A 22,471-nucleotide genomic window follows, 5' to 3' on the forward strand; every position below is an offset into this window, starting at 1 on the left:
GCAGTCATGTTGGTGTTAGTCCACATGGGACCTATTTTCATCGTATTAAGTTTATCATCAATAACCTATACCATGTGTGTGTATCCTGTGTTATCATTTAGTTAGTTAGTAAATAAATAATTACAATCAATTTGTGTTGTACGGAATGATCAGTAAGCTGGGGTTTGTGCATTTGCAAGGAGTATGTGAAGTTCAGAATTATGAAACTGATTTGAGGTAATGATTAATAAATGACTGTTAATTGATTAATTTATTTAATCAAGTAACAATTAAACCTAGTAAGTTGATTCGATACATAACAGTCATCAGATTAATGTTAAGTCACGTCACGCCACTTTCCTGTGGTGGTCCTCACGAGAGCCAGGATCATCATAGCGCTTGATGGTTTTTTAAAAGTTCAAGTTCTTTAAATTTTCTGCATTGACTGACCTTCATGTCTTAAAGTAATGATAGTGTCATTTCTCTTTGCTTATTTCAGCTGTTCTTGCTGTTATATGGACTTGGTATTTTACCAAATAGGTCTATCTTCTGTATACCACCCCTCCCATTGTCACAACACAGCTGGCTCAAATTAAATCAATTCGTTAAATGAACTTTTAACAAGGCACATCTGTTAATTGAAATGTATATTAGGTAACTACCTCATGAAGCTGGTTGAAAGAATGCCAAGAGTGTGCAAAGCTGTCATTCTTTTTATTTATTTAACTAGGCAAGTCAGTTAAGAACAAATTCTTATTTTCAATGACAGCCTAGCAACACTGGGTTAACTGCCTTGTTCAGGGCCAGAACAACAGATTTTTATCTTGTCAGCTCTGAGCTTCAATCTTACAACCTTTCAGATACTAGTCCAATGCTCTAACCACTAGGCTACCTGCCGTCATTAAGGCAAAGGGTGGCTACTTTGAGGAATCTCAAATACAAAATACATTTCATTTGTTTAACACTTTTCTGGTTACGACATGATTCCATTTGTGTTATTTCATAGTTTTGAAGTAATACAGAAAAATATTGATTGACTATATTGGGCTCCCGAGTGACACAGCAGTCTGAGGCACTGCATCTCAGTGATAGGGGTGTCACTACAGACCCTGGTTCGATCCCGAGCTGTATCACAACCGGCCGGCGCACAATTGGTCCAGCATCGTCTTGGTTAGGGGAGCGTTTGTCCGGGGTAGTCCGTCATTGTAAAATAAGAATTTTTTATTTTTTATTTAACTTTTATTTAACTAGGCAAGTCAGTTAAAAACAAATTCTAATTTACAATGACGGCCTACCACGGCCAAACCCTAACCCGGACGGAGCTAGGCCAATTGTGTGCCACCCTGTGGGACTCCCAATCACGGCCGGTTGTGATACAGCCTGGAATCGAACCAGGGTTTGTAGTGACTTCTCTAGCACTGAGATTTATGTAATGGTTAACCATTTACAGTATTACTTACTGTTTATAACTTTTTGCGGCTGGTCACATGATGGACCTGGTCGTGACAACTTAACACATGTTCCCTGGTTTGAACATTACAGAACAGATTTGCATAAAAAAAATGAAGAAAATACTTTGTAAAAGGCTATTTTAATGCTCTGTTTGCCCTTCTGCTAAAACAAGGTCACTTAGAACAACCTGTACTCAGGGGTAGACGTAACATAGTAAATGTAAATCTGGGATACTTCAATTTGTATGGTATGTTTTGTATGGTATGTATTCATTTGTGGAAGTCCATCATCCATTTCGTATGATATGTTACAAACTGCAAATCGTACAATATGTTACGAATTGCAATTTGTACAATATGTTAGGAACTTGCAAAACATATGATATGTTACGAATTCCAATTTGTTGTGGCTAACGTTAGGTCATGCTGTTGGCCTGAAGTAGGACTAAATAGATGTAAATAGTGGAGTATGGTATTTATTTAATTTTTTTGTGAGTGTAGTTTTAGATGGTAGGGTATTTGTTGTATTTTTTGTTGTTGAAGTAGTTGATTAAAAAAAATAAGCAAAGTATAAGGGAGTTATACTCCAATGTAGTAGGTGGCGGTAATGCAACATTTATTGGATGCCAACCTGCCGTTAAATCTCATCGAAGAAGAGGGTCGATTTCACTGACGCGTTCCGTTCGGAACAATAAATAGAGCGAACAAGGCTCCTTCCAGTTCACAAGTCTGAGAAGACGCATGAAGAAGTTCTTGCTTCAACAGTGATTGAACGGAACTCCTCTGCCTTCGTCCCGCACTATAGAACATTCCGGATTGATAACGTAACACTTACTTGAACTGTCTTAGTAAAATAATCTAAGAATCTCTATTTTTGTACCGTTAATTTTGATAGAAAATGAAAATGAAGTCTCAGGTCCGCCAGAACTATCACGACGATTGCGAAGTTGCAATCAACCGGATGATCAACATGGAGATGTTTGCCTCCTACACCTACACTTCAATGGTAAGGAGTCTACCAAGATGACCGTTTTGTTGATCTACCTGTGTATTATTATGCCTGGGCCTAAATATTTTTCTGTACACCTAGGCAATTAACAGCCTTGAGGTAGACCTATCATTCAAATAAAGCTGATAGGCTCTGTCCAAGGATATATTTATCTTCTTGGCAGGTTACCAACTAGGCTAATGAGTTTCCGGATCATATTGCTGTGTCAATCATGCATAGATCCCTCAATAATAGAATGAGTCATGTTTGACATGTTTCTAAACACTTGTCTGTCCACCCAGGCTTTCTATTTCTCCCGTGACGATGTGGCTCTGCCTGGCTTCGCGCATTTCTTCAAGGAGAACAGCGACGAGGAGCGGGAGCACGCCGACAAGCTACTCTCCTTCCAGAACAAGAGAGGTGGACGCATTGTCCTTCAGGACATCAAGGTGAGCCCCTGAGCATCGATAAACCCAGTTAGATTGTATACTGCGCAACAAAAAGAACGTACATTTCTTCATAGAGGGTTCTCTGGTAGAAATGGTTCTTGTCTCAGTTGAAAATGTTCTACCTGGAACCAAGTGGTTGATCTAGACTAAAGAACCTTTATAGTCAATCTAGAGCCTCTTTTTCTAATACCTCTAACTTTTTAAGTTGTTTTGGATGAGTAGTCATTCATGTTAATACAGTTCATTGTAAGGCACGCCTTATGTGGCTGCCCTGGTATTAGAGCAAGGTGGCCAGAGGAGAAAATGTCCTGACTGCTTAGGCCTGAACACACTGCCTGCATGAGGGGTGTAACTCCATCCACTCTATCCAAACTCTCCCAATGTTAATATAATACATGCTCACTGACAGTTTCAAATTTGATTGGTCACGTGCACCGACTACAACAGGTGTAGACTTTACAGTGACATGTGTACTTATGAGCCCATTCCCAACAATGCAGAGTTAAAGGTAAATATTTGCTAAATAAAAAAGGAAATGGTAACACAAAGAATAGCAAGGCTTTATACAAGTACTGAGACCATGTGCAGGGGTACAAGGTAGTTGAGAGAATACAGTATGTAGGTAAGGGTGAAGAGTGACTAGGCAATCAGGATATGTGACTGGTGTCAATATGCGTGTAGGCTTATGTAGTGTCTGGGGGTATGGCCTAGTGAGTGTGAAATAAGTGGTTTATACATATCTACTCAGACCCCTGTTTGCCTCCAGAACAGCCTGCATTTTTGGGGGGATGTTCAGAAGGTGTCTGAAACAATCCACAGGAATGTTGGTCCATGTTCACACGCTGAAATCAGGCAGTTGCTGCAGATTTTACGGTGACGTAGTCATGCTGTGAACAGCCCGTTCCATCTCGTTCCAAAGATTCTTTATTAGTTTGAGGTCTTGGGACTGTGCAGTAAACTTAACTCGCTGTTGCAGGCTATGTTTTTCCACCCAATTGCCCACAGGAGTCACTTGTTTTTAGCTGAAAGGAGTGTAACCCGGTGTGGTCATCTGCTGCAATCGCCCATCCTTGAGAATGATCGACGAGTTGTGTTCTGAGCTGGGTTTCTGGAAACCTTATGGGTTGCAAGCTCCTTGCTCTATCAACTGAGCCACACCGGACCCATGATATGTGCTTCATAAACTCTAGCTTATGGGGTTGTTCATAGTGACTGTTAAAATGACTCAATCTTGGTCTTCCTGCATTTTCTCCAGATTGTCAGATATACTGATTTAATTGACTTTTAATTATGTCTAAACATCTGCTAGTAGTTCCTAACCCTCCTGTGTTCACTCTGTCCTGTGTAGAAGCCAGAACGTGATGAGTGGGGCAATGGGGTGGAGGCCATGCAGTGTGCTCTGCAGCTGGAGAAGAATGTGAACCAGGCCCTGCTGGACCTGCACAAGATTGCCTTGGACAAGGTTGACCCGCATGTAAGTAATATCACATAGAATACAGGTTCTGTCCTAGGAGCTGATCAGGTTGTTGTAGCTCTGATAACTAATGACACAGGATTGTGTGACCTGCTTCTTCACATGCACACAATAGTCCACAGATGCACACTATACACACAATGCAGCTCATGCAGGAGTTACAGCTGCAAACACCTCATTATCTGCCCTTATGCCATTACCACCAGGATCTTGTGTGTTACTGTATCTACAATAGTCTGTAGTTATTCTCTTGTCTGACCTGTGTTTTCCCTCTTTAGCTGTGTGACTTCCTGGAGACCCATTACCTGAATGAGCAGGTGGAGGCCATTAAGAAGCTGGGTGACCACATCACCAACCTCACCAAGATGGATGCTGTCAAAAACAAGATGGCAGAGTACCTGTTTGACAAGCACACCCTGGGAGGCCAGAGCTAAACCACTTCCATCCCCAGGCTACCGCATCCAGCCTCAGACCAGGACTCCTGGCTTCTCTGATAGATCCTACTGGCTTTGCATTTATAGGGAGTAGTGTTAAACTGGTGCAGTGCAACACAGCTGTAACATTGAGGTGTTTTTGTTGACAACACTATTGTATTGGAGGCAAGGCATCTTGTAAAACAATAAAAAAATACCACTAGTTTTTCTTTTGTAAGTGTTGACCTGTAGTAACGGATGTTGTAACAGTCTATTCAGGTTCTTTGCTCCGTCTTACTGAGCATCTCAATTTCCTAGTGATAAATACTGACAATTGTAGACCTACTAGTGACTGAGGGTCATAACAATAGGAGAACTTTAACATGAGGTTTAGAGGACATTACTTTTGACCACAGAGGTCACTATTACAAGATATGTTAAAGACATCATGTCAAATGAGGTCCCAACCGTTAACGCTACCCCTAAAAGTGAAATGGGTAACTACAGTCAATGTGGACCTTTACTCTGTGTATCTCAAAAGGTCGTCATTAGACGGCCCAGAGGTAAATCAAACCCTTGCGTCCTGCTCGGTAAATCCATATGGCGTATTTCTCTGGTGATGGAAAGTTTGGCTCTTACTGACACCAAATTAAGTCTTTACTCATTTTATTTCAGTTGGTAATGCCCAGAAGTTCCCCTACAGCAAACTATGAACTGAATACTCAAAATAGTAATGATTCTACAAGCCTCTCGTTCACAATAAGGGGCTTATTGGAGCTGTCATATGGTTGCAAAGCTACTGGTAATTACCCAAAATTACTAAAGTCTTCTGTCATGAAAAGGCAATATAACTTTGGTAACTCACACTTTAACTGAAAATATTGTTATTTTTCATGTGTGCATGGGTTTCTACGTGATAGACCAGATGGTTGAAGGGGAAAGTGACTTCACATGGTAAAATTTACATTTTTGTAATGGTATCTAAGTTGGTTTATATTTAGGGTAATGTTTTGTGGCTTTGTCATTCTATTTTAAAGTATATTTTACATGTAAGGCCACACAGAGGGCCAGAGATTTTGAGATCTGAAGTACCCAAAAAGGCCACTAGATGGCAGCTGACTAAATGACATTATCCTTAATTGACCAGCATTTGTTATGGATCCCTATTAGCTGCTGTCAAGGCAGCAGTTACTCTTCATGGGGTCCAGCAAAATAAAGGCAGTTCTATACAATAAAACTAACATTAAATTACTAAACATATTTAACACATTAAGGGTTTTCTCAGGCCACTACTCTACTACCACATATCTACAACACAACATCCATGTGTGTGTGTCTATAGTGCATATGTTATTGTGTCTGTGCCTATGTCTCTTCACAGTCCCTGCTGTCTCATAAGGTGTATTTTTATCTATTTCTTAAAATATGATTTTACTGCTTGCATGAGTTACTTGATGTGGAATAGTAGCCATGTCATGGCTCTATGTAGTACTGTGCACCTCCCATAGTCTGTTCTGGACTTGGGGACTGTGAAGAGGCCTGGTGGCATGTCTTGTGGGGTATGATTTGGTGTCTGAGTTGTGTGCTAGTAGTTTAAACTGACAGCTCGGGGCATTCAACATGTCAATACTTCTCACAAATACAAGTAGTGATTAAATAAATCTCTACTTTGAGCCATGAGAGATTGACATTCATAATATTAATGTTAGCTCTCTGTGTACATTTAAGGGTGAGCCGTGCTGCCCAGTTCTGGGCCAATTGTAATTTTCCTGAGTCCCTCTTTGTGGCACCTGACCACACGACTGGACAGTAGTCCAGGTGCGACAAAACTAAGGCCTGTAGGACCTACCTTGTTGATAGCGTTGTTAAGAAGGCAGAGCAGTGCTTTATTATGGACAGACCTCTCCCCATCTTAGCTACTGTTGTATCAATATGTTTTGACCATGACAGTTTACAATCCAGGGTAACTCCAATAAGTTTAGTCTCAACTTGTTACATTTCCACATTATTCATTACAAGATTTAGTTGAGGTTTAGTGTTTAGTGTTTAGCTTCCCCTTTCATCTGTGCTATGACTATAGGACTGAGGGTTTTCTTGTCAGGTTATGTGGATTGGAAACACCCCTGGCCTAAGGTGGATCAAACTCTTTCAAACTACCATAAACCTTGCTCTTACTCATTATGAATCTGATACCAAAAGAGCCAGAGACAACAACTTCAATGGACAGCATACTCTTGTGTTTAATTAACTTCCATAGCAGGGATGAGCGTTATGCAAAGAAAAGTTACAATGTCTTTAAATATATAGTTCCCTCTATGCACAATGTTAAGCAATGGACAGACAGGTTTAAATTTTATGACATAATACCTATTATTTGTTCATCTGACTACAGTGCTCTTCTACAATTATTCATTCTAGGAAATTTATGAAAGGCAGAGTTACAATGAAGACAGTACACGTTGTAACCACTTTTTTTAATGCTCAAGTCATAAAAGCACTAACCTATTGTTGTCCTGGTCTCCATCTGGTCCACCAGAGGTTTGTTTACTAGGGCTCACTATAGGAACTGATTTCCTATCAAATCCAATTATTCAATCATTAAATCAACTTTTTTCAACATTTTCATTGAAAATAATATCCCCTTTTCATGAAGTAGATTTTATTGAATGTCATTCATTCTATTGCACTATTCTAACCAAACATGCATTACCAGTTCATATCAATAGGTGTCACTATACACTAGCTAGTCGAAAAAGACTGATGCCATGATAGCTGCATGTCTCTGTATATGTGAAAGTTCTGGTTGTGTTAGCTGGAATCCATCAATTCATTCTTTCTGAATTAGCCATTCATGTGTTATGGTTGGACAAACGTGTTGATTTCTTTTTCCTTTTTAAGACAGTGAAATTTGCACGACAAACATTTGTAAATAACCACCAGAGGTGGGAATAAAATACCAACAAACATTACTGGACTAACCTTCTCAGGAACTTCAATATACCTTGGCTTCGGGTAGCAGCAGGAGATCGTTTCATCTTTATAAAATGCCAAACACATTTATTCAGTGAGTCTATTGATAAAAGTCACCTTGTCCGAGAGAGATTTACATGGTTATCAAAACCTCACACCAAGGTAAGCCTACACGTCTCACTTCTGGTTCCCGTGACATGCATTGAAACATGGCTTTATTTTGCAAAATATCTGGAATGCATTTCAAATAACAGGTGTGCCATCGTAAATGTTAATTAGTGGAATTTCTTTCCTTCTTATTGCATTTGTACATTAAGGTAGGGGTGGTATACAGAATATAGCCCTATGTGGTAAAAGACCAAGTCTATATTATGGGAAGAGCAGCCCAAAAAGCAGAGAAACGACAGTCCATCATTACTTTAAGACATGATGGTCAGTCAACACATTCACCCAACCTCAACCCAAAAAACAGATAAAGCAACACCTCACGGCACAAAGCCTCTCCCTTATTTGACCTAGATAGTTTGTGTGTATGCATTGATATGTAGGATACGTGTGCCTTGCATTTTTTTCATGTAGTTCTGTCCTTGAGCTGCTCCTGTCTATTGATGTTCTGTATTGTTATGTTTCGTGTGGACCCCAGGAAGAGTATCTGCTGCTATCGCAACAGCTAATGGGGATTCTAATAAAATACCAATTACCAAATTGTGATGCTTTAGGATGAGTTGGACTGCAGAATGAAGGAAAAGCAGCCAACAGGTGCTCAGCATATGTGGGAACTTCTTCAAGACTGTTGGAAAAGCATTCCAGGTTAAGCTGGTTGAGAGAATGCCAAGAGTGTGCAAAGTTGTCATCAAGGCAAAGCGTGGCAACTCTGAAGAATCAAAAGTGTTTTCATAGTTTTGATGTCTTCACTATTATTCTACATTGTGGAAAATTGTAAAAATAAAGAAAATGATCCTGTCTTATCTGTATGCTCTGTATGCTCCACACACCAGAGGACCTGAGCCCTATGACCATGCCTCAGAACTACCTGGCCTGAAGACTCCCCAGTCCACCTGGTTGTGCTGCTTCTCCAGTTTCTGCTGTTCTGCCTGCAGCTATGGAACTCTTACCTGTTCACCTGACATGTTACCTTATCCCGGGACCTGCTGTTTCGTTTCTCCTCTGTCTCTATCGACCTCTCAACCTTTGAATGCTCGGCTATGACAAGCCAACTGACATTTACTCCTGAGGTGCTGACCTGTTGCGTCCTCTATAACCACTGTGATTATTAATTGCCCCTGCTAGTCACCTATGAACGTCTGAACATCTTGAAGAACCATCTGGCCTTAATGGCCTTATACAGTGCATTCAGAAAGTATTCAAACCCCTTGACTTTTTCCACATTTTGTGACTTTAAAGCCTTATTCTAAAACTGCTTAATTGTTTTTTCCCCCTCATCAGTATACACACAATACCCCATATTGGCGCAGCAAAAACAGGTTTTCAGACATTTTTGCAAATCTTTATAAAAATCAATAAATACGGAAATATCACATTTACTTATGTATTCAGACCCTTTACTCAGTACTTTGTTGAAGAACCTTTAGCAGCGATTACAGCCTGGAGTGTTCTTGGGTATGACATTACACGCTTGGCACACCTGTATTTGGGGTGTTTCTCCCATTCTTCTCTGCAGATCTTCTCAAGCTCTCAGCTCTGTCAGGTTGGATGGAGAGAGTCGCTACACACCTACTTTCAGTTCTCTCCAGAGATGTTCGATCGGGTTCATGTCCGGGCTCTGGCTGGGCCAATTAAGGACATTCAGAGCCTTGTCCTGAAGCCACTCCTGCGTTGTCTTGGCTGTGTGCTTAGGGTCATTGTCCTGTTGGAAGGTGTACCTTTGCCCCCAGTCTGAGGTCCTGAATGATCTGGAGCAGGTTTTCATCAAGGATCTCTCTGTACTTTTCTTTCTTCATCTTTCCCTCGATCCTTACTAGTCTCCCAGTCCCCTGCCGCTGAAAAACATTCCCACAGTATGATGCTGCCATCACCATGATTCACCGTAGGGATGGTGCCAGGTTTCCTCCAGACGTGACACCCTGCATTCAGGCCAAAGAGATCAGTCTTGGTTTCATCAGACCAGAGAATCTTATTTCTCATGGTCTAAGTGTCACGCCCTGATCTGTTTCACCTGTTCTTGTGATTTTCTCCACCCCCTCCAGGTGTCAATTATTTTCCCTGGTGTATTTATCCCTGTGTTTCCTGTCTCTCTGTGCCAGTTCGTAATATCAAGTCAACCAGCGTGTTTTTCTCATGCCCCTGCTTTTTCTTATCTCTTTTTTGCCTGTCCTCCTGGTTTTGACCCTTGCCTGCCCTGACTCTGAACCTGCCTGACCTCGAGCCTGCCTGCCACTCTGTACCTCCTGGACTCTGACCTTGTTATGATCTTTTTGCCTGTCCACGACCATTCTCTTGCCTGCCCCTTGGATACTAATAAATATCAGAGACTCAAACCATCTGTCTCTCGTGTCTGCATCTGGGTCTCGCCCTGTGCCCTTATACTAAGAGTCCTTTAGGTGCCTTTTGGCAAACTCCAAATGGGCTGTCATGTGCCTTTTACTGAGAAGTTGCTTCTGTCTGGCCACTCTACCATAAAGGCCTGATTGCTGATGCAGAGATGGTTGTCCTTCTGGAAGGTTCTCCCATCTCTACAGAGGAACTAACCCCCTTAATAAGATAGATTTTTTTGTTGTTGTTAATATTCTGAACAAATATTGTAATCACTGTTCTGCAACATATGCTTCAACAATTAATGTATTTGCTGTGCTAGACATAAGGGATAATGTTAGCTTCATAATTGTTCTTTTATGTTCAAAATCTAACTAAATTAGCTCTGGAGCATTTAATATGGCTATAAAAGAAAACAAAAATATGTTTGGAGATTTTGTATTACACATTTATGAATCATCTAAATGTTAGCATTAAACAATCAAGGCCTTTAAACACTTGTTTGACTTTAATTGTGCAAATGTAACGCCTTTTATGGTGTCTGACGGAGTTGACATAAATCCACTTAGTTGCATTTAATGAACAAATAGGTTGTTCCTTTACATGGTGTTAATTGCTGATACTATGGTCTGTCAAAATATAAACTTCACATTTTGTTAATATTAAGACAAATATTTGTACATTAAAGTTGATTGTCCAATCTGTTAAGAATCCCTGAGCTCTAAAACAGCAACATTTTTGTATCTGACCCATGGCAAAAAAAATCTTGATTGTAGCTACACTAGATATGATATAACCAAAGATTGTTGTTATCCAGCATTTCTGGACATTACAGGTTTGCCTAATCAAAACACTGCAGTAGATTCTACAACTAACCTGGTATTGGCAGTACTCTCTTCATTCCCAATTCTGGAAACCAGATATCTTATACATGTCCTTGTCCAGTTGCAGGTGGTTCTAGAAGTACCAGAGAAAAAGCAGATAGATAGCAAATAAAAATATATTTCTGAGTTTTCTCTAGTATTTGTGCATTTGCCTGTTGCCTTTTCTTTGTTGCCTTATACATTTTAGTGCAGGAGTATTCAACTCTTACCCAATGAGGCCTGGAGCCTGCTGGTTTTCTGTTCTACCTGATAATTTATTTTTTATTGTTTTCTCAAAGATGGTGTAGCAGTCAGGCATCTTTTGTCTTCGTCTTGTCATGTTCCGTGTATATATTTTTATATATACTGCTCAAAAAAATAAAGGGAACACTTAAACAACACAATGTAACTCCAAGTCAATCACACTTCTGTGAAATCAAACTGTCCACTTAGGAAGCAACACTGATTGACAATACATTTCACATGCTGTTGTGCAAATGGAATAGACAACAGGTGGAAATTATAGGCAATAAGCAAGACACCCCCAATAAAGGAGTGGTTCTGCAGGTGGTAACCACAGACCACTTCTCAGTTCCTATGCTTCCTGGCTGATGTTTTGGTCACTTTTGAATGCTGGCGGTGCTTTCACTCTAGTGGTAGCATGAGACGGAGTCTACAACCCACACAAGTGGCTCAGGTAGTGCAGCTCATCCAGGATGGCACATCAATGCGAGCTGTGGCAAGAAGGTTTGCTGTGTCTGTCAGCGTAGTGTCCGGAGCATGGAGGCGCTACCAGGAGACAGGCCAGTACATCAGGAGACGTGGAGGAGGCCGTAGGAGGGCAACAACCCAGCAGCAGGACCGCTACCTCCGCCTTTGTGCAAGGAGGAGCAGGAGAAGCACTGCCAGAGCCCTGCAAAATGACCTCGATCAGGCCACAAATGTGCATGTGTCTGCTCAAATGGTCAGAAACATACTCCATGAGGGTGGTATGAGGGCCCGACGTCCACAGGTGGGGGTTGTGCTTACAGCCCAACACCGTGCAGGACGTTTGGCATTTGCCAGAGAACACCAAGATTGGCAAATTCGCCACTGGCGCCCTGTGCTCTTAACAGATGAAAGTAGGTTCACACTGAGCACATGTGACAGACGTGACAGAGTTTGGAGACGCCGTGGAGAACGTTCTGCTGCCTGCAACATCCTCCAGCATGACTGGTTTGGCGGTGGGTCAGTCATGGTGTGGGGTGGCATTTCTTTGGGGGGCCGCACAGCCCTCCATGTGCTCGCCAGAGGTAGCCTGACTGCTATTAGGTACCGAGATGAGATCCTCAGACCCCTTGTGAGACCATATGCTGGTGCGGTTGGCCCTGGGTTCCTCCTAATGCAAGACAATGCTAGACCTCATGTGGCTGGAGTGTGTCAGCAGTTCCTGCAAGAGGAAGGCATTGATGCTATGGACTGGCCCGCCCGTTCCCCAGACCTGAATCCAATTGAGCACATCTGGGACATCATGTCTCGCTCCATCCACCAACGCCACGTTGCACCACAGACTGTCCAGGAGTTGGCGGATGCTTTAGTCCAGGTCTGGGAGGAGATCCCTCAGGAGACCATCCGCCACCTCATCAGGAGCATGCCCAGGCGTTGTTGGGAGGTCATACAGGCACGTGGAGGCCACACACACTACTGAGCCTCATTTTGACTTGTTTTAAGGACATAACATCAAAGTTGGATCAGCCTGTAGTGTGGTTTTCCACTTTAATTTTGAGTGTGACTCCAAATCCAGACCTCCATGGGTTGATAAATTGGATTTCCATTGATTATTTTTGTGTGATTTTGTTGTCAGCACATTCAACTATGTAAAGAAAAGTATTTAATAACATTATTTCTTTCATTCAGATCTAGGATGTGTTGTTTAAGTGTTCCCTTTATTTTTTTGAGCAGTATATTTTCTGAACGTCACGCGCCAATGTAAAATGCTGTTTTTATATATAAATATGAACTTTATCGAACAAAAAAATGCATGTATTGTGTAACATGATGTCCTAAGTGTGTCATCTGATGAAGATCGTCAAAGGTTAGTGCTGCATTTAGCTGTGTTTTGGGTATTTGTGATGCATGTAGTTGCTTTGAAAATGGCTGTGTGGTTATTTGTGTCGATGTACTCTCCTAACATAATCTAATGTTTTGCTTTCGCTGTAAAGCCTTTTTGAAATCGGACAACGTGGTTCGATTCAGGAGAAGTGTATCTATAAAATGGTGTAAAATAGTCCTATGTTTTAGAAATAGAAATTATTAGATTTGTGGTTTTGAATATGGCGCTCTGATTTTCACTGGCTATTGTCAAACTCAACCCTCGCAATTAAGAGTCCCTGAGCTCTAATATAGCGAATTCTTTCTCTCTGCCCCATGGCATAAAAAAATCTATAGATTGTAGCTACACTAGATATGATATAACCAAAGATTGTTGTTATCCAGCATTTCTGGACATTACAGGTTTGCCTAATCAAAACATTGCAGTAGATTCTACAACTAACCTGCTATTGGCTGTACTCTCTTGGTTCCCAATTCTGGAAACCAGTTATCTTAAACATGTCCGTTTCCAGTTACAGGTGGTTCTAGAAATACCAGAGAAAACACAGATGATAGTAAATAAATATATCTTTCTGAGTTTTCTCTAGTGTTTGTGTATGCTACAGTATATATGTAGGATATGCTGTGTTGGCTAATTTGCATATGCAACTTCGTTTTTAAACGTACATTCTAGCATACATGACACACACATCTTTCTATCTAAACGCTTTGCTTGGCTTTCTACGCAAAGTACATGATTGAATGTATCTTCAAGCCTGCAGCTTGTTACTTGAAAAGAGACATAATCAGGTGAAAACATGACAGCAACAAAAATGTCACTGAAAGATAGCTAATGAAACACAAGCCTCATGAGCAGGCAAATTGACATTTACTGTAGCAGGCTAGGCTAGTCAAACTAGTATCGGATAGCTTTAAAAAAAAAAAAATGTCTAAATGGTGAACGGAGTTACCTCTTCATAGGACAATTTGTATTGCATGCTGAATATTTCAAGTGCACTCAAAAACAGATGTTGATCTTATTTCAGTCTTTGGGAGTTCATCAAACACATACAGCAAGCAGTTTGAGTTTTCAGACCTCACTTGAGGCTGTGTTTACATCCTAGATAGAAGCCGTGTTAAAATATACTTTTTATGAGAAAATGCGCAAGAATTGAAGGTGCCAACACATTTTATAGTTATTATAAGAATGTTTTACTGTCAAATATAAAAAATCTGCTCCTCCCTCGATGGGGATCGATCAACTTCACGTTTTTTGGGCTTCTGCCCACAACCGATAGGCTACTGCATATTTGAATTAATACTTGAGAGAGTAGCCCACCATTCACATTCTATTCCATATTCTGAGCCATAGGCCTATCCAAGCCTTTACACTCAATGTAGTTGGTCCAAAGTTGGCATTGCGACACTCACTTTAATTGGATTGATAATGTATTTCTATCCCAGTTCACTTTCACTACAACAAAGTAATCAGCCTCTGTTTTCAGGTAGACTAACACAATACTTGTTTAATTTTATTCATGATAGAATCTTCAGCTTATTAGGACTGGACATGATTTCCTTTACAACCATGTATGTATGTATGTATGTATGTATGTATACTTTTTAATGAATTGATACTGCAATTAAATTGTGTAATCATGTCAGCAGTTTCTTGACTTTGAGTGCATCGACTCCTTTTAAGTTAATTGAGTATTAGACATTAATTTGGTGCCATAGTCTGATCTAGTGGTAATGCTGCACATGGCCCTTTGCAGCATGGATTCAAACCCTGCCTACGCCTTCATATCTGTATTCCTCTACATTTCTGTCACCCCCCTCTCATTCATAACTTGATATCTCAATAAAGAAAAATAAAATACTAATATATATAAAGAAATTAGTAATTTAAATGTACTACCCAAACATGGGGAAGGGATCATAAATAGAATAATGGGATTTTGACATTGGTGGTGACTTTCTGAACTGTTATAGTTAGACCAACAGTTTAAAGTAAGACAGACAAATTTTGGTATTTGAGTTCTGATTGACGAAATTGACAACATTTTCAGGAAGGTTGTTGTATTTTCCCTTCAATTCACCAGAAACAACCATTCACAGCTATTTGTTTAAAAATGCCTTAGTAAGTTACACAGTATATGTAAGTTACACAGTATATGTAAGTTGCATAGTATATGTAAGTTGCATAGTATAGTATATGTTCCTGCTGTTCTCTCCTTCTTCCCTTTTTCCTTTTCTTCAAATCTGGTATCAGCCAGTCTTCATCCATTCATCACCCCTCATGTCTGTTTCTGCAGTCACAAAACTGCGCCTCCTTCCACCATTGTCACTGTGATAACAGAACAGAACTACCTCTAGAACAACGATGGTGGATAAATGAAGATAGTTCACTCAGGCCGTTGACCACTGTCTGCTTAAGGGGGTGGCTCCTTAAGCAGACAACAACATGATAGTGGTCTGCTTAGTTAATTGACTTCCATTGGGGGAAAAAATGAAGGAGTGGCTGTCTCGCTTCCTCTTCTCTCTCTGCTTGAGACTCCAGAATGCTGAGTCACAACAACAAGGTAGAAATACAGCCAGGGCAGAGCCTAAGTCATTCCATACTGTAGTAGAACCAACAGGAGGTTATGACAGGAAAAATCAGGGGCACAAATTTCACTGGGGACAGGGGGGACATGCATTTTTGTCCCCCCCCCTCAGTTTTATCATTGGAATATGATACAGAACGAGGCAATGGTGTGCTTTAGGACCATGCGGATCCCTCTGAGCAGTCGGGTAGGCTGTTTGCAGTGTTTATTCGACCCCAAAAAAATATATATATATGTATGTCCCCCCCCACATCTAAAACCAAAGTTGCGCCCCTGGTAATAATAGTGGGAGGGAGCAATAGGGAGAGAGGGGGAGAGGGGGAGGGGGAAAGAGTACAGATTAAAAACACCGTGTCACCCTCCAGAACTTAAATAGAAAGAGTTATGTAATGGTTAACCATTTACAGTATTGCTGTTTATAACTTTGTGCGGCTGGTCACATGATGGACCGGGTCATGACTTTAACAACGTAACACAGGTTCTCGGGGTTGAACATTACAGAAAAGAATTGCATAAAAAAATTAAGACAATTCTTTGCCAATTTCAATTTTAATGCTATGTTTGCCCTTCTGTAAAAATAAGGTCACAACCTGGACTCAGGGGTAGACGTAACATAGTAAAAGTAAATTTGAGATACTCCAATTAGTATGATATGTTTTGTATGGTATGTATTCATTTGTGGATGTCCATCATCAATTTCGTATTATATTTTACGAATTGTAATTTGTACAATACGTTACGAATTGCAATTTGTACAATATGTTACGATTTGCTAAACATATATGTTTTACGAATTCAAATTTGTTATGGCCAACTTTAGCTCGGTGGCTAGGTGCTAACGTTAGCTAGGTGGCTAAAGTTAGTTAGGCTAGGGGTTAAGGGTTAAGGTTACGTCTAAGGTTAAGGTTTGGATTTAGGTTACAGGGTTACGGTTAGGGTTATGGGAAGGGTTAGCTAACATGCTAAGTAGTTGCAAAGTATCTAAAAAGTGGTAAAAAGTTGCAAAGTTGCTAAATAGCAAAAAAGCTGATATTGTCCGTGATGAGTTACAAGCAACTTTTGGGATGCAAGACTTTTGCGTTATATGCTCACCCAAACTTATACTTTAAGCATGACACATCATTTAGTCAAAAAGTGATGTCCCTTTTCGCAAAAAAAAGGAATGCCAAGTATGTCACAGCCCTTTTTGTAAGCATAAGCATAAGCATTAAGCATAAGTCTACAGCCACTTCCAACAGTCTGAAGAGGCTTCGTCTCATTGTCTCCAAAACTTTGTTTGCTCTCATAATGAAAACATTACACTATAAAGAGGTGTTTAGTCTAGAACAGTTGCTCAAAGTAACAGAGAGCAGGGCACATACTTCAAGGATGATCTATGTTGAAGACCCTTACTCCCATTTGAAGCATCTTCATAATTTTTCAACAAACAATGAACCTAGATAGTAGCTCTGACAAACTGATAGATAGAGCTTGTTTTGGCTTACATTTTAGGAAAAAGGGGGTTATGTTCAAAAACAATTGGAGAAGAGGCACTACCTTACATACTAGGCCAGGAAAGACCAGGGGCTGTATAAGTCAGTGGAGGCTGGGGGGAGGAGCTTCCCTGTCCATGTAATGTTAATCAATGTGATCTAAAAGGCTAAACTGATCCTAAATCGGCACTCTTACTCTGAGAGGCTTGATTCATACTGCTCCAGAAGACCATAGCTGTGTTCGAATACCCATACCAACATACTGTATACTACATACGTAATGAGTACATACATACTGCATACTATATACTATCAGTTCATAGGGCTCCTATGTAAATGTAAATGTAAAATGTAAATGGTTCCCAAGTGGAGCAGCGGTCTAAGGCACAGCAACTCAGTGCAAGCGGCATCACTAAATTACCTGGTTCGAATCCAGCATGTATAACATCTGGCTGTGACTGGGCCCAGCGGAGTCCGGGTTTGGCCGGAGTAGGCCGTCATTGAAAATAATACTTTGTTCTTAACTGACTTGCCTAGTTAAACAAAGGTTCCATTTGAGTATACTGTAAAAGAACAGTATACTTTTAGTTTACTAGCTCGTCGCCTGTCTATCTGGAAGCTGATGCTGTTGATATACAACCTCTTGCTAGCTTGTTAGCATAACAAATTACTAGCTAGACACCATACGATTTCGGTGGGTTCGTAAATTCAATCTGGAGTGCCGGAGTACGCTCTGGGAGTTCGTAAATTCAGAGCGTTGTCAGATTGTCCTTTCGTAAATTCTAAGCGTTTCACGCTTGGAGCATTCAGAGCCCACACTGGACGCTCTGGCCGAGGAGTAGGGTTGATCCGCGCGTTCTGACCTCACAACGGCAGTCAAGCACCCAAGCTAACTGGCTAACTTTGGCTAGCTTGCTAGCTACTTCCAGACACAAATGAGAGAACACTTCACTCTGACCATTTTACTCACCCTAGCAGAGCTGGTTAGGCTGCTTTCATGTTATCCAGAGCATTGGTGACTGTAACTGTGGTGCTGGCAACAATTTACAATTTTTTTGCAGACATTTACTGACACCGGTTATATTCAATGGGTGTTACGTTTGTAAATTCATCAATTAATCTGCGCTTTGGCAAACTCAGATGAGAGTGCTCTGAAATCGGAGTAGATAGCCAGAGCGAATTAACAATGTCCATTGAGAACACACAATGACTATGCCACTTAGCTAAGCCTGATGTCTTAATAGCCAACTAAATGTATGTTAGGTAGCTAGCTAACATAACAGTACATACTGCTGTAATGATATGCTAGCGTAGCTAAAGAATTGTAACGTAACTTATTTTAATATTCATTACATCGCTCGTCGGACTTCGGGTGCATATTTTCCGACATTTTCTTAAAATCTGAAAACGTTGTGAGGCCACGCCCGTTTTCTGAAGAATTGCATCATGGGCCCTGAAAGCACGGAAATAATGTCCACTGCTTGTATACTTCATATTTTGGCTAATTTAGTACGACATCCGGGAACTTCTGGCATACTAACTATATCCATACTATGACCAATAACCATACTACATACTTCACTTACGTCACATTTAGTATGGTTAGTGCAGTTAGTATGAGTATTCGAACACAGTTCTAATGAATACCAGTGATGTTGCAACTACATGGATATATTGAACAATAACCCAGCACCCTGAAAGCACCCTGTCAACAGTTGTGGAAGATCAGGTCATGTGAACTGAAGTTGTTAGGAAGGTTACTTTATTACTGTAGTCTTTGATTTTCATTAGCTGTAAAAAGTTTTCCACTTCACAGTTTTATCTTAATAACCTATGTATGGTTAGATGTATGTAGCTACTGATTCTGTGTAGTTATTTCTAGGCTAATGTAATCAACTTTGATATACCATTTGTCAACTACAATATGTCATTTGAAACCGAAAGGTCTATCATCAAATACCATTTCTACAAAAGCCAGCCTTTCTTTCTCTGTCCACTACTGTATTCCCATACCTCATACTGAAAATTGAATTGATAGAAAAAACAAGTGTGATAAACCCTACAGTTTTTCTTTTGACTGCATTCTGGAAAAGGTAAATAATTAAGCTAAATGTGCTATTGAAACATGTGCTCTTAGAGAATGAAACAGAAGTTTACAGAACTGCGTCACAAAGTTCGGTTCCTTTTATATCCTAAATCAAATGTAGACATAGACTATTTCTCAATTAGCCCAATATTAGAATGTGTTCAAATTCTTCCTATTTTCTTCTAAGGATATAACACACACACCTTTTTCAACAATAAGCGCTGTAGTTAGACCTCCACTGTAGCATTGCTTTTGACTGATACTACCGCTTTAGTTGTTTCCAATAAAATGTTACTTTGTAATAAACAAAGTTTTAAAAAAATTAACAGACCGAGATGAAGAGGTCAAGGCGAGAGCATTTACTCCGCCCAAAATCTGTCCGCGTGAGATAAGACCATTTATGTGTGGAGGTATATAACAGAGTATCAAATTACTTAAGGATTTTGATCGAATAGAAGTTTCGTAATGTTTAAGCTTTTACAAAAGCTTTTACAAACGCCGACATGTATATTATATGTTGATGCAAGTTGCATTCCGGCAACTTTGAGAAAAACGACATTTAGTTGTGTGTGTTGTTTACAAGCGTACCTGCCCACTCATTGGTTAGAATCTTGTCTGTCTTCAATCGTTGAGCACATGTATTTCCATTGTTAGAGTGGTCACTCGTCTCTCTTGTTAATATAATAAATCATCTTAGCTTTAGGTCATGAGGTGTATGAGTGGGCTCGTCGTCAAATGATCCGCCTAGTTCCTGTTGAAATTCTAAAGGTGATTGGCTACGCTCTGTGAGGGTGGATTTCACTGACGCGTTCCGTTCGGAACAATAAATAGAGGGAACAAGGCTCCTTCCACTTCACAAGTCTGAGAAGAGGCATGAAGAAGTTCTTGCTTCAACAGTGATTGAACGGAACTCCTCTGCCTTCGTCCCGCACTATAGAACATTCCGGATTGATAACATAACACTTACTTGAACTACAATAGCAAAATAGTCTGAGAAACCCTATTTTTGTACCTTTCATTTAGATATAGAAGAAAATCTGCCAAGATGGAGTCTCAGATCCGCCAGAACTATCACCACGATTGCGAAGTTGCAATCAATCGGATGATCAACATGGAGATGTTTGCCTCCTACACCTACACTTCAATGGTAAGGAGTCTACCAAGATGACCGTTTTGTTGATCTACCTATGTATTATTATTCCTGAGCCTAAATGCCATTTTTCACCTGACATTTCTACTGGCCTAGACAATTAAAGAGCCAAGACTTTTAGCTCCCTGAAGTTCATATTTGAGTTTTTACTTTGTTATTAAGAGCTTTCAGGTAGATATAGCATTCAAATGAAGCCGCGAATCTATCCTACATTGGACAGAGCGCGTAACAACTCCTTGACGGGTTACTTGTCAGGGTACCAAGTAGACTACGGACTAGACTGATTCATGCCTTTGTCATCAAGTTTAGTTGCCACAACAAGAACAACCACCACACTAACCACCACACTTACGTTTATCCACCCAGGCTTTCTATTTCTCCCGTGACGATGTGGCTCTGCCTGGCTTCGCGCATTTCTTCAAGGAGAACAGCGACGAGGAGCGGGAGCACGCCGACAAGCTACTCTCCTTCCAGAACAAGAGAGGTGGACGCATTTTACTCCAGGACATCAAGGTGAGCCCCTGAGCATCGATAAACCCAGTTAGATTGTAGACTGATAGATAATGTCTTTACTCCATGGAGGAGAGTGTCTACAGCATTAAGTTGATGTAGAGAACCTGGAGTAGTTCTGAACATTCTGCCTCTAACCACTGAACTGACAGTGTGAGGGGTGTAACTCTGTTCACTTTATCCTAACCTTAATGTGTGCTAGTAGTCCCTAACACTTCTGTGTTCACTCTGTCCTGTGTAGAAGCCAGAACGTGATGAGTGGGGCAATGGGCTGGAGGCCATGCAGTGTGCTCTGCAGCTGGAGAAGAATGTGAACCAGGCCCTGCTGGACCTGCACAAGATTGCCTCTGACAAGGTTGACCCCCATGTAAGTTATGGTGGATCTGCACATCACATGTATATATCACATAGAATACAGGTACTGTCCCAGGAGATGATCAGGTTGTTGTAGCTCTGATAACTAATGACACAAGATTCTGACCTGCTTCTTCCTACGTACACAGTAGTCCACAGATGCACACTATACACACAATGCAGCTAATGCGTAAGTTTGCATAAATGGCGGCAGGTTGCTTAGCGGTTAGAGCATTGGGCCAGTAACAAAGGATGCTGGATTGAATCCATTGGCTGACAAGGTAGAAATATGTTCTGCCCCTGAACAAGGCAGTTAACCCACTGTTCCACATGATAATGTTATTTACAAGAAGAATTTGTTTTTAACTGACTTGCCTAGTTAAAAAGCTGGAAACACTCTGCACTTACCCCAGTTTTTAAAAATTTTTTTTTTTTTCTCTTTTCTGCCCTTTTTTCCCTCCTTAGCTGTGTGACTTCCTGGAGACCCATTACCTGAATGAGCAGGTGGAGGCCATTAAGAAGCTGGGTGACCACATCACCAACCTCACCAAGATGGATGCTGTCAAAAACAAGATGGCAGAGTACCTGTTTGACAAGCACACCCTGGGAGGCCAGAGCTAAACCACTTCCATCCCCAGGCTACGGCATCCAGCCTCAGACCAGGACTCCTGGCTTCTCTGATAGATCCTACTGGCTTTGCGTTTATAAGGAGGGTAGAGTGTTAAACTGGTGCAGTGCAACACAGCTGTAACATTGAGGTGTTTTTGTTGACAACACTATTGTATTGGAGGCAAGGCGTCTTGTAAAACAATAAAAAGAAAAAGCATTGACTTGTAATGGATGTTGTAACAGTCTATTCAGGTTCTTTGCTCCGTCTTACTGAGCATCTCAATACCCAGTGATAAATACTGACAGTTGTAGAACTACTAGTGACTGAGGGTCATAACAATAAAAATTTAACATGAGGTTTATAAAGGACATTACCTGTCACCAGAAGGCACTAGTAAAATAAATGTTAGACATGTCAATTAAGGGCCCAACTGTCAACGTTTTACCCATAAGTGAAGTGGGTAGCTAGTCAAGGTGGACCTTCACTCAGCATCTCAGGTCATTAGACGACCTAGAGGTAAATCAACCTTGCTT

The 22,471-nt window shown here is 40.7% G+C and overlaps 2 protein-coding genes and 1 long non-coding RNA gene across 3 annotated transcripts; 2 read left to right on the forward strand and 1 right to left on the reverse strand.

Annotated features, from left to right (window-relative positions):
• Nucleotides 1-2,084: 2,084 nt before the first annotated feature.
• LOC106600762 (ferritin, middle subunit-like) lies at nucleotides 2,085-4,980 on the forward strand. Its single transcript, XM_014192379.2, has 4 exons — nucleotides 2,085-2,436; nucleotides 2,721-2,867; nucleotides 4,216-4,341; nucleotides 4,620-4,980. Exons 1-4 carry the CDS (start codon nucleotides 2,329-2,331, stop codon nucleotides 4,773-4,775), a joined length of 537 nt encoding a protein of 178 aa, XP_014047854.1. The 5' UTR covers nucleotides 2,085-2,328; the 3' UTR covers nucleotides 4,776-4,980.
• Nucleotides 4,981-9,707: 4,727 nt separating this feature from the next.
• On the reverse strand, nucleotides 9,708-20,157 carry LOC106600770 (uncharacterized). Its single transcript, XR_001327897.2, has 3 exons — nucleotides 19,903-20,157; nucleotides 11,094-11,174; nucleotides 9,708-9,808 (listed from the first exon to the last, which is right to left on the reverse strand). It is a non-coding gene; the product is annotated as an uncharacterized lncRNA (long non-coding RNA).
• Nucleotides 20,158-20,168: 11 nt separating this feature from the next.
• Nucleotides 20,169-22,165, forward strand: LOC106600764 (ferritin, middle subunit-like). Its single transcript, XM_014192381.2, has 4 exons — nucleotides 20,169-20,461; nucleotides 20,831-20,977; nucleotides 21,216-21,341; nucleotides 21,794-22,165. The coding sequence occupies exons 1-4, from the start codon at nucleotides 20,360-20,362 to the stop codon at nucleotides 21,947-21,949; spliced, it is 531 nt and encodes a 176-aa protein (XP_014047856.2). The 5' UTR covers nucleotides 20,169-20,359; the 3' UTR covers nucleotides 21,950-22,165.
• The last annotated feature ends 306 nt before the right edge of the window (nucleotides 22,166-22,471 follow it).

This window comes from Salmo salar, chromosome ssa03 (assembly GCF_905237065.1).
Source record: "Salmo salar chromosome ssa03, Ssal_v3.1, whole genome shotgun sequence".
NCBI classification, from domain to species: Eukaryota; Metazoa; Chordata; class Actinopteri; order Salmoniformes; family Salmonidae; genus Salmo; species Salmo salar.

Bases quoted from the DNA above. Each gene is read 5' to 3' on its own strand.
- LOC106600762 (XM_014192379.2), top strand. From the start codon at position 2,329: ATGAAAATGAAGTCTCAGGTCCGCCAGAACTATCACGACGATTGCGAA. The intron at 2,437-2,720 runs GTAAGGAGTCTA...CTGTCCACCCAG, and splicing joins CCTACACCTACACTTCAATG to GCTTTCTATTTCTCCCGTGA. The intron at 4,342-4,619 runs GTAAGTAATATC...TTCCCTCTTTAG, and splicing joins TGGACAAGGTTGACCCGCAT to CTGTGTGACTTCCTGGAGAC.
- LOC106600764 (XM_014192381.2), top strand. From the start codon at position 20,360: ATGGAGTCTCAGATCCGCCAGAACTATCACCACGATTGCGAAGTTGCA. The intron at 20,462-20,830 runs GTAAGGAGTCTA...TTATCCACCCAG, and splicing joins CCTACACCTACACTTCAATG to GCTTTCTATTTCTCCCGTGA. The intron at 21,342-21,793 runs GTAAGTTATGGT...TTCCCTCCTTAG, and splicing joins CTGACAAGGTTGACCCCCAT to CTGTGTGACTTCCTGGAGAC.